Source organism: Amblyomma maculatum, chromosome 11, assembly GCF_055883805.1.
Source record: "Amblyomma maculatum isolate TAMU_Amacu chromosome 11, ASM5588380v1, whole genome shotgun sequence".
NCBI lineage: Eukaryota > Metazoa > Arthropoda > Arachnida > Ixodida > Ixodidae > Amblyomma > Amblyomma maculatum.
Window position 1 is genome coordinate 161,342,462 of NC_139354.1, and position 11,846 is coordinate 161,354,307.

At 48.5% G+C, this 11,846-nt stretch overlaps 1 protein-coding gene across 1 annotated transcript; it reads right to left on the reverse strand.

Annotated features, from left to right (window-relative positions):
* Positions 1–786: 786 nt before the first annotated feature.
* LOC146175308 (uncharacterized) lies at positions 787–4,713 on the reverse strand. Its single transcript, XM_084584733.1, has 4 exons — positions 3,895–4,713; positions 2,931–3,583; positions 2,211–2,440; positions 787–2,062 (listed from the first exon to the last, which is right to left on the reverse strand). The coding sequence occupies exons 1-4, from the start codon at positions 4,076–4,078 to the stop codon at positions 1,045–1,047; spliced, it is 2,085 nt and encodes a 694-aa protein (XP_084440859.1). The 5' UTR covers positions 4,079–4,713; the 3' UTR covers positions 787–1,044.
* Between the last annotated feature and the right edge of the window lie 7,133 nt (positions 4,714–11,846).

Below are 11,846 nucleotides of genomic sequence, written 5' to 3' on the forward strand. Positions count from 1 at the left end.
TTCCGTGCGTGGCAGTAGGTGAAACGTGTGTGGGGTCGGCTGCTGCCACGGGCGTGACTCTAGCCTCGGCCTTTAGCTATTAGCTATTGGTAGCGCCGCCCCGCGGTGGCGGCGGGAAGGCATCTCCGCGGCGGACACGCCAGCGCGCGCCCTTGGCACACTAGCCAGTATATTCTAGGCACTATACTATGGCTACAGTGTACTAGAATACTTTGGGTAGTGGAAAAAGCGGCGGTCAGCGCGTGAGGCACTTCATGTTAACTCTACCAGGTGGCGCTAGCGGTGCCTAACCGAGCAGCATTCAGAGACCGACCGTAGCCAGGCAGCAGCAAGCACGGAAGTTTTCTTTATTTTTGCCATATGTAAGAGTAGTACTCCCGATGCAAACGCTCTTATTTGCTTATGAGCGAATTAATTGAAGTAATATGACTTCAGCAAGGCTAAGGTTTCGTCAGATTACCTTAAGTGAGCAGACGGCGCAAGGCACGAAATGCGTGAAGCTTCGCATTTACTTCAGTAACCAGTCAGACTTTGCTCTGAACGGTGACGTCTGCGTCATTTTACTGGCGGGTTAGTACGAGCAGCTCCTGCGAAAGGCAAACAGCACATTCTGGGCCCCCATTTAGCACTCCAGTTCTCTTATCACAGGCGCTCGCCTCTGCAACACTAGCAGACAGCATCGCAACACCTGCGCGTTTTTTGTTTTGTAGTATCCCGTTCCTCGTGTCGCAGACTTTTTTTTTTTTCGAAAAGTTTGCCGCAAGGCATAAGTTGAGAAAGGGGAATGGGATGCCGACCTCTCCTCTGTTGTTGTGATTTTGTCTTTTTCTTCAAACACGCAGGTCAAAGCTATAATTTTATTTAGTACTGAAGCTGATAAAGTTAGAATTGAGGAAAAAACACCTTTACACATCAAACATTTATTTAAAGTCACTGATTAAAGACAAGTGTAGTAGGCATAATCACAAAACAATTCGTTCAAAGCTGGTGTTCGAAACTGTTCACACGAAAGCGCATTGTTCTCTGAAAAACAAGCAAACACGCTCATGTGCAACGGCTTAGCTTTAGGTAGTTAGCGGTTTCCCGTTTCTGGCACCTGGTGCGATTAAGTGCCCTTACAAAGAAGTGTAGACGTGTGGTCACATAGAAGGCAACCATTTGCACTGTCAGCGACTCTGAATGATTAACACATCCAACGCTCTCTTGCTGCTTTTTCTTTATCAAACTAACAATGTCCATAACACTGTCATGATGAAGCTCATGTAAGCTGAAGCAACTGGTGAAGAGGTCTTCGAGTTTATATATGAACCGGAACAGGTGACCATGAGGGTACAGGAGACCACCTTTGTCCTTCAACCTCATGTAGTCAGCAGCACCCAGCAACTGTACACTCTCCTTGCTTGTTAGGAGCAATTTGTGACACTCTTCACAGTTTGTTTTGAGGACAAACTTCCTTGCTACATATCCACATATGTAAAAAACTAGTCTTGCATCACTCTTTGCAACAACGCATGGGGCATGATCTGGAACAACATTACTGATGTGTTGCTCTGCACTAGTTAGGTTGCCATCTTCAAGCAATCTTTCAATGAGGTCCTGTTTGCTTTGCTTATTAGGGCCTACTCCATCTGGTTTTAGGAGGGACGACAGCACACCTGACTCTGCATTCCCATTTGACACAGATTTGGCTAGCCCATAGAAGCTTAGGCAGCCAACAGTTATTAAGAACTGTTGCGGTGTGGGATGACTGTTGCACCCCGATGATTGTCTTACAATCCCAAAAAGGTTTTCGACAGGGTCTTGACTCAGCTTCGATGTCATTATGTACTTGTAGCCAACATGTTTTGACAAATAATCAAGTATTGATAAAACACTAGCCACAGTAACTCGAAGCCCCACTGCTGTAGATGTGGACAGGAAGCCCCCTTGTCCCCCAGCATGAAGCTCCCACTCTGTGAGGTAGGCCAGGAAGGACAGCAACTGGTCCTCAGCGACAGATCCAGGCCGCAGGGCTTTAGCAGGGAACCGGGACGTCATAATGTCAATCAAGTCTCGAATCATTCTGCAGTACAAATGTATGATAAAAAGATGTTTGAAATACTGAAGATAAGTGGTTGTTACACTAAACAGCACTGTATTCTTTTTCATTGCAGTCCACCAAAAAATGGCTTTCATGCTTAGACAACAAGTTCATTGAGAAAAGGACATACCCAAAAAATGTGAGCACTGGATCTAGGCTTCCCCAGCTTGCTTCAAGCTCGGTCTTGTAGAGGCGGAGGCCATTGAGGACAGTGTCGCCAAACAGTTGAAATGCATAGTTGACCCTCATTTTTTCAAAATTATTCGGGTTGACGTGGCAGCTTCTGATCCCGGGCATAGCTTGAAGTGTAACATTAGATCCATCAAGTTTCAGGGCTTCTCGCACAGGCCGTAGTGACACCTGTAATACACATAAAAGATATATTTTTTCATAAGAAATTGCACATGACTACACATATGGCTCAATGCTACTTGCTCCGAGTCCTTAGGAAAAGAACAAAATGGAATGCTGCTATTACTGCTAAAATGCTGCTAAAATGGAATGCTGCTTATGGGGTGTTGAAGCTCGACTTCAGGAGTCCATTCCTAAGGCATTTTACCAAATGAGGGAAATCGGATACAAAATGGAGTGAGCGGCTGGGATCCACTGGATGTTGTACCTTGTTCCTAGTGAAAGTTGGAGTTGCCCGAATACCCATGAGCGCCCACATCCTCCTGTTCCATGCAGCGCCATCGCTGGTAATAAAATCAACAAATAAGCCAGCTTGCTCAGCAAGGATTACAGCCTCTGTCATGATTTTTGCTAGCAGGTTTCCTTTCACATTGCTGTGTGTAGCAAACACGGCAATAATTTGTGTCCAACTGCCAACAAAAGGCACAAAGACAATTACCATCCCGTGGTCACACACTGCATGTTTGTCAGTGTCTGGGGTGAAAGTGCCCAAATCAACGAACCCATCAATGTGGCCACCAGGTATCACAGAAAGGTTCTCTGAAAGTTTCATTTCGTCGACCAAGAGTCCTCCGTGTTTCTTGAAGACATCCATTGAGCTCGTCTTCTCCTTTAGCACATCGAAAACCTTTCTGCTGAATCCGAATCCTGACCTGTATTCCCTAGTGTAATTGCGTAGGGTGACTTTTGACGGTAGAACAAGGATCTGCTGCTTGCGCATATGTTCATACAGCTTTGGTCCTTTCATTTTCATAATGATGCATTCAAGCATCCACTCCTTTGAGTAAACCATACCTTTCATGCTCTTACGCTTGGCTGCTGCAAAAATGTGATGGGCTGCTTGCTTTTGCTTAGGTGGCAGGCTTTCTATTTTTGTTTTGAAAACTTCTTCAGTAATGCGACTGTTCTGGTCCTGCATTCTGAGAATATGCTGCTGCAGTGTGCACAGGCGTGAGAGAAGGCGCTTTGTCTTTTGCCGGGAAAACTTCAGCGAATTTCGAAGGTTTCTTTTCACCGGTTTCTGCATTTTTACTCGGAATCTTCTTGCCTGGAGCCCTTTCCGGAGGTAGCGACATGCCAGACAGGCAGTACCTGTAATTTAAAAGCATATGATGTGAAAAATGCTACATACAAAATCTTAGCTCTATGTCCTCTTTGCTACAATATAGTTTTTGTAAATGAGTGGTAACACAGGCCTTTGGAGGTGTAATTAACAGTTGCATCAGCTAAAAGAGATTAAAACCAAAAATATGATCACTATTACTTAAACAGCAAAAATGCATAATTTAGGGATGATAAGCTACGATTATGTACTACATTATTTTTACAATGATCCTCCATGCTGATTAAAAGTACTTTCATTGCAACCTATCCTATCTCGACAACGAAATATAGCTGCTTACCTTTGTCAGTAACAGTTCCTGTACAGGACTTGCTGAACACACTATCTTGTACGAGGAGCACAGAAGCCTTCAGCCGGTCTGTAAGGTGTTCAGCGTAGTCGCTGGTGTACTGCTGTCGGTCCATCGCTCCTTTGCAAACAATAGCAGTGGCTGTTTGATGAAGAAGTTTTCGAGCGTCTACCATGGTCTTAACTTCAACTTCTTTCGCTTCTTTGACATGAAAATAAGGGCGAGCGAAGACCCGTTTCCTGTCGTCTGCAGTAAACACCAGCAGCTTCTCGTGCGCGACAAGAAATGGATCTCTGGTCACGGTAGTTGTAGCGTACACAACTCCATCAAAATCGGGCACATTAAGTTTTGTCCACGTGCTCGGAAGGCTGAGTTTGTCAGCGATTTTCTGCAATGAAGCAGGCTCACTGGGCTCGTTCAAATTCGGGCTCACGCTCTCGTCTTGCACATTTGTGTCGTGCTGACCGGAATCGTGAAAGTCACGCCGCAACAAGCGCACTTTCTTGGCCGGTGCCACAGCACATGCAACTGGACGCTTTCTCTCTCGTCGTTTTTGCTGAACTTGCTTGGAAAGGTAGGCCGGCAAGTCGGGCAGCAAGGTTGGGACCGCATCAGCGGTCAGTGCAGGTTTGCCACGAGGGATCCTCACTTCTTTGCCGTCGATTTCGTGCACATACGATGAACGACGCTTCGAAATGCCTTTCGCACACTGCCGACGTTTCCGAGAGTGGCTTGTCACTGCGGTGCAAATTCCTCTCCCACTGCTGTCGTTGGGCTTCGTCTTTCGGAGCTTTAAACAACGACAACGTCCGTCCGTTCAACTCACGAAATCCAGGGTACCCGGTCTTACAACCTGGCGCGTAGCAATGCGTGTCCGCTCTTTTGGCTTTCTTCTCCATGGCTGCAGGCGAACCACTCACTGTTTGTGCGTACAACGCAATGCAAGAAAGTATAAGATGTCGGAAACGCTGTAAAAAAAGCATACACAGCGTACGTGCACAACCTAACTAACAGCAACCTACACGTGCTACTGCGGCGCCGATGTCATCGGTTTCTAGACGCCAGCGCCACGCGCGGCGGTTAACAGAAATGGCAACAGCCCTCTCGTAGGCCGCGCCCCGCGCTCTTTCCACTACCCAAAGCATAGAGTTTCTTACTCTTACCTAGAGGGAAAGCTGTGCTGCCGTCTATGGGCGTTTACATGGAGTTTCCAGACGGCCAGTTCAGCCACCATGGGCGCTCAAAGCATCATGGGCCGGTGAGCAACCGAGTGCAGAACTACAACTTTTGGCCAAAACTAATGCAAAGATAAACGTTGTTCTACCGTAAATAATGTCCTAAGATTGAATATTGTGACTGTAAATTACAAAAAGAGAGAGAAACAGCATGTTTGTGTGATATTTATCCAATATAAGCGATGGCTCTTTCTCCTATTGGCTTAGTTTTGAGCAGCACAAATACCAATATTTGACACTTAATAGGCAAACTTTGAAATAAAAAAATGTTATGAAAATATTTATCGTTGCGCCATCACTTAAGGAAGTTTTTAGTGGCATTTCGGGAAACAGAAACCATTTATTGGCGACGTCTGCTTTTGCGCCTTCGCTACTATGGCTTTCGCGGTCTATGTACGCACCTTCAGATGATGATGATAACGAAAAAAACCATTGCAGTAACGCCACTCCACGTACTCGAGAAAAACCGACTGTCCAGCAACAAGTAGCACACCGGCCCATGATTCTTAGCGCGCCCATGGTGGCTGAAGTGCAGCGCCCTCAGCTTTCCCTCTAGTTAGTGTAAGGAACTCTATGACCCAAAGTATTCTAGTACACTGTACTATACTGTACTATGGCGACAGGCAAGCTGATTTATGCAGCCGTTAGCCTACCGTAGTTTCTTAGCTTGTCATTAAAAGTAAAAGGATAACTTTATATACACCTTGCATGGCTTTTTAAACGCAATACAAAGGCAAATTATGAGCGCGTATGAAATAAAGGACGTTTGAGACAATCTCTAATGAGGGCAGAAGCGTGCGGCCGCGTGATGGCGCTAACTGCTTTCTTATTTCAAACCCTTTCTTCCCATGGTAAGAAATCATTGGTCTGCGCGGTTATGATAACCCAGCAATGGCGGCGGCCATGGAGGGAGGCATGGAGGGAGGTACGCTTACATTATAGTGAACTAGAATATATATTCTAGTTGTCTATAGCTTACATGGAGGAAAGAAAGAACTTGTACGCTTATGAGTGGTCTTCGTGCCGTTCGTCGTCTACAAGTAGTGATCGAGGATATGCTGCAGCACAGCAATGCTGTCAAATTGTCTTGGTCAGATCAGTCATCTGACGAGGAGTGTAGTGTGGCGGCTTTGCAAGCTCCGAGGCGATATTTTTTTTTTTTTTTTTCGAAGCGTTTGCCACAAGGCATAAGTTGAGAAAGGGGGAATGGGATGCAGGAGATAGAAAGTTAAAAGAAGGAGTGTAGTCCAGTTGTGCTTATGAATTCGAGAAGGTTGGCAGTATAGCGATTGTCCATTGTCCATTTGTCATAATCACTATCGCGATTCCACCGCAGGCCCACCTTCATGATTATCCGTTGCCTGATGTGCGTTGTTGATGGACACGTCCACAACAAGTGGCGCACATCGCAGACGTCAGGTGGAGTGTCACAGTGAGGGCACCTGTCAGTCACTGGTAGGTCTTTTTCCCGCCATCGATGTCGAACAGATGGGGTCAGAGCCGCCCCTGCCCGGATCCGGCGCACTGTCACCTCCTCCTGCCGAGTAAGACTACGGGGGAGAGGGTGCGAACACGGAGGAATGAGAGCGCGTGTTCGGTGGCGCAGAACTTGCGAATCGGAAACGTGGGACAGGAACGGATCTGGGGGAAGAGGGGAAGGTGGTGGATCGTCTGATGTGTTTATATGCGTCATAGCATCTGCTTGTATGTTATGGGGATCGCGAGCATGGCCGCGAATCCAGTGTATGCGAATAGGACATGGGTACTTTGAACATAGCAAATGTATGGACTGTGTTATTTGGAATGTGCGTCGAACGGCCTTAAGCTGTTTAAGGGCAGTGAGAGAGTCTGTGTAAAGATGAACTGCATTGAATGTAGGAACTGGTGGGAGGGAATGTATAGCATTGTAAATTGCTTGGAGTTCCAGTGCCAGAGGGGTGCACGTATCCGCGGTATATGTCACGTGAGTGTTGAGATGCGGATGAGAGGGACTATACACGGCAGTAACTCCTCGCTCTGCAGTATGTGATGCATCGGTATATAATATGCACCCTTCAGGCAGATGTGCGGATGATACCGACGGGGAAGCAGTGGGGCGATTGTCCGTGAGCTGGCAGTACGACCATGGAGGTAGTGTCTTTAAATGATGTAGTTGTAAAGACTGTTTGCGAGCTCTGTTTGCCGTCCGCTGATCAACGAGTTCAGTGAGCGTATTTAGCTGGGCATACTCCTGAAGTACTGGTATGGGTGTTAGGCGGGGGAGGTACGTTATTGCACGCATAGCCTCACGATTGATGGCCTCAAGGGAGTCCCACTGTCTGCGGGTGAGACGTTGAAACTGTGCCTGGTATATTATACGTGGCTGGAGGACAGAGCAAACAAGCTGACGGGCCGTGTGAGCACGCGCGCCGCCAGAGCGCATAGCTATGCGACGAATGAGGCCTAAAGTAGCGTGAGCGGTCTTACGGATGGCTGTCAGCCACGGTGTGCCAGTCCCAGAGGAATGTAGAAGAAGACCAAGAATGCGAACGGTTTGTACCTGAGGAATTGGGGTATTATCTATCATAAAATTTATATTGGGAGCTTTCCGTAAGCCAGCTTTATTTCCAATTCGAATGAAACAGGATTTTGTATGCGAAAGAGTTAGGCCCAAAGGAGAGAGGCGAAATGTCAATATATCCAGCGCATGCTGGAGGGCCGCCTGATGGACAGACGTATCTGGGTGACAGCACCATAAGGTTATATCATCGGCATACGCAAGCACCCGTATAGAAGGGATGGCCTCTAGGGCTCGAATAAGTGGAATGAAGGCCACATTAAATAAAGTAGGGGCGAGAACGGAGCCCTGGGGCACTCCTCTGTTTGAGGGGAAGTGACCAAAGGGCTTTCCATGGACACGCACACTGAATGTTCTATTTGTTAGAAAGGCGTGAATGGCGAGGAGAAACCTGTGAGGAATACCAAGAGTTTCTAGGGAGGCAAGAATGGCTGAGTGAAGGATGTTATCATATGCCTTTGTTATATCTGTAGCGATCACAGTTCTAACAAGATGACTGTGCGGAGAGTGGTGAAGCACGTCACCAGCCAAAGTAGCAAGACCGTCCTCCGTTCCTATTTGCGGGCGGAAGCCAATTTGGGATTCTGGATAACAATCATGGGATTCCAACCACCACGATAAGCGAGTGGCGAGAATGTTTTCGTAAAGCTTGCAGATTGTTGGCGTCAGGGAAATTGGACGAAGGGCCGAGAGAGAAACTGGAGGATGACCTGACTTCGGTATTTCGGTATTGGAACAACAATAGAATGCTTCCACTCATCCGGCATGACACCAGAATGCCACACGTCATTGAATGCATCAAGCAGGGCCTGCAAAGCAGTCCCTTCCAAGTTGCGGAATAAGGAGTTAGGTATGCCGTCGTGGCCGGGAGCAGAGTTAGATTTGAGGCGTTCAATGGAGGCCAGTAGCTCTGCCATGGTTAGGTCAGAAGTAATCTCATCGGGGGGTTCGGTAACCGGTAAGCAAGGTGGAGAAGTTGAGGTGGAATCATAGTGGGGAAAAAACTGTCTGGCCGCCTGTTTTGCAAATGTGTCCTCATCTACATTCATAGCAAGGCGAATGCTCTCTGTGTAATCAGAAACTTGAGAAGAGCGCTCCATGGCGTGAAACACTCTCCAAAGTTGTCGATTACTCTGCTTGGAGGACAGGCGCTCACACCATGAAGCCCAACGTTGCCTTGCTAGACGCTTTTCATACCGCCTCGCACGCGCGGTAGCCCGGTGAAGAGCGGGGATAGCCGATGGGTCATCGGGGTTACGAGCAGCATAATGATCTGCCTGGCGACGCAGAGCCCAAAGATTTAGGAGGTGGATGTCCGGGTTTGGCTCGTCTTCATTTACAGTGGTGGTAATCGTGTGGGACGCAAGAACAGCAGAGAGAGTAGACAATGCTGATGATGGGGTGAAATCAGATAAGCGATTGTCTGCGCGTACAGAGTCCCAAGATGTTATTCGTACGCTACGGCGTATTTTACGTATCCGCGAAGGAGTGAGAGAGATAAAGATAGGACTGTGATCACTACCCCAGGTATCTGGTTCAACATCCCAACGAGGGCTACCAGGGCCTAACCACCAAGTCAAATCAGGTGAATAAGGCCCACCTCGTGGACGGGTAGATGTATGCGGGTGGTTTAAAAGGTGAAAAGAATTATCTGAAAAGCTTCCCTGGATGTGTGCACCCCTGGGAGAATCCGATGGGTAACCCCACGAGGTGTGTGCGCCATTGAAGTCTCCACCGACTAGAATAGAGATACCCGAGTAGGTAGAACGCAGAAAACGAACCCATCCAAGATTAGGAGATGCGGAACCAGGACGGCCATAAAAGGAAACTAGTATAAGTGGCGTGCGCACAGGCTTAACTAGGAGTGCTACCACCTCTTGGCGTGTGTTACACCAGCGTGAAAGGTCGATCGGTGTGTGGGGAACTGAAGTGTGAATATAAATTGCAGATTTACCTGGGCTGTGGGAAGAGGTGATGCAACGGCGATCAGGAATGGAAGGTGAATGGTAAGCGCAGAATCCTGAAAGGCGAGGAAGTGAGTTATGCTCTTGAAGTAAGAAGGCCCACGCCTTTAGCTTTTTGTCGCGAAGACGGATGTTCACTTCAGAGGCCTTATTCGCAAAGCCTCGACAATTCCACTGCACCACCAGAGACAGTGCATTATCCATTGCGAGGCCGAAGAGCTTCTACGATGAGGGAGGTCACCTGCTCCATAAGGGCTAATATTTTATCCACTGTCGGGGTATTCGGGGTTAACGTGTTGTCTGCACGTGATTGTGGTTTGTTGCTTATTCGAGGGGATTCATTTGAAATCTTATCACGAGGTATTATAGTTCTTCGAGAGGGGTGAGAGCGACGCTGTTCTCGGAGCTGGGTGAGTTCGTCTAGACGTTGGCGAGCCTCTGCAATGGCATTGTCTAAAACAGCGTCTTCATCTGCGGCATCCACATGTGATTGGTGCACTGGCCGTTTTGGTGTACCATTTGATCCACGAGGGTGGGTCGCTTGTGCGTATGAACCATGCTGAGAAGACGTATGATGAGCAGGTGGGTCAAGTAAAGGAAGTGCAGGGAAGTCGGTTTCTTCACATGTAAGAGCAGCGAAGCGATTACTTGTAGGAATATCTTCTTTTCCAGGCGGCTTGCGCGACGGCCTCGTTCTCTTCTTCTTTGGACAAGCGGGGGAGCGCATGTCATGGTCCGCCGATTTGCATAGGGCACAAAGCGCTATTGGTTCATTCATGTCGGCCACAGCTGCCGGATTAGGGCAGGTATTTTGCATGTGCCCTTCTTTATGGCAGTGATAACAAAATATACGACGAGGTCGGAAGGGCTGTGGTTTGATAATCGCACCATAATAGGTTAGGTACTCAGGCAAAGTCAGCGGGCCTTGTAGAGTGAGTAGGTATGAACCTCTGCGCCCCAGAGGCCGTGCTTGCAACACTGAGTGAGTTGAACAGCGAATGTTTGCTCGCACCTCCTCAGAAGGACTTCTGCTGTCAACATGGTAAACGACGCAGCGGAGGGTGTCAGGGCCAGAGGCAAAATATATTTGCACTGGGACATGCTCATTCGCATCCAGGGGAATTTGAGTAACTGCACACATTTTCTGGGCGTCCACCAAGGATGGCAAGTTCACCGTAATGGTGTTCGATGGGCGATGGACGACAAATCCACAGTAGTTAGTAGAACCTAGAACTTGGTCAATTGTGGCTTGGACACACCGGGGAGGGATAGTCGTTATATCAAAGCGCAATGTAGGCTTGATGGTGACGCGGAACGAGTTAGCAGCAAGTGGAAGCGAGGCTCGACTCACTGGCGGCATCTGTGGTGGTGTCAGGGGCTGACACGCTGTAGTTGGCCTTGGAAGGGAAGACTGAATTGGTGCGACGGGCACAGTTCCTTGAGGGAGGGCTACAGGCACCGAGGCGGCGGTGCAATCCATGGGACAAGCCGAAGTCGTTCCATCCGAAGACGAAGCAGACTGGGGGCATGTAAGCATTGATGATTGCGTGGACGTGGATGTTGCGCCAGGTTGTAACACAGCGGAAATCCGCACACCTGTCGTCGGCGGAGCAGAATCCATGCAGGCGCGTAGCCCAGCCTCGCTCGGCAACGCCGAGCTAAGCCTAGCCTGCGCCTGAGGGATCCGGTTGGACTTTCTTACTTGAGAAAGGGCCCACCGAGTCGGAAATCGCTCCACAGGGGCGTCTTCGTCATTCGTTCTTTGTCCTACCCACACAAAACGACAGTTAATAGGCGAAACAAGATAAAAACACAGAGCTCTAAGCGGACACGTATCAGCTCAGGCGCTTCTTCTTCCTTCGAGGCGAGAATTGCCCTGCGCTTGGAGTGTTGAACTGTTGAGCTACTGGTGTTTCGGGTGTGATCGCCAGTGGTGAACGCCTCTGATGTTGGATGGCACGAAATGTATTCGTTCGGCCGAGCGACGAGCTCCCGGAATGTGTCGGGCTTCTCGATGGGTGTCGACCAGCAAGGCAACGCAGTCAATCTGCTGGAAATGGTGCAGCACGTCGAGCATCACAGAGGTAAGTGCAATAGGAAAACCTGTAAAGGTGACTGTTCATACAGCGTCATTCGCATTCAAGTTGTACGCAGGCGGGAAATATACTCACAGGACGCATGCGGCGA

What these genes read in the sequence shown, in the direction of transcription:
- LOC146175308 (XM_084584733.1), bottom strand. Translation starts at nt 4,078, where the DNA reads ATGGTAGACGCTCGAAAACTTCTTCATCAAACAGCCACTGCTATTGTT. An exon ending in CAGTGTGTGACCACGGGATG is followed by an intron (nt 2,441 to 2,930) that starts GTAATTGTCTTT and finishes TGTGTATTACAG; the next exon opens with GTGTCACTACGGCCTGTGCG. An exon ending in CCAGTGCTCACATTTTTTGG is followed by an intron (nt 2,063 to 2,210) that starts GTATGTCCTTTT and finishes TTTGTACTGCAG; the next exon opens with AATGATTCGAGACTTGATTG.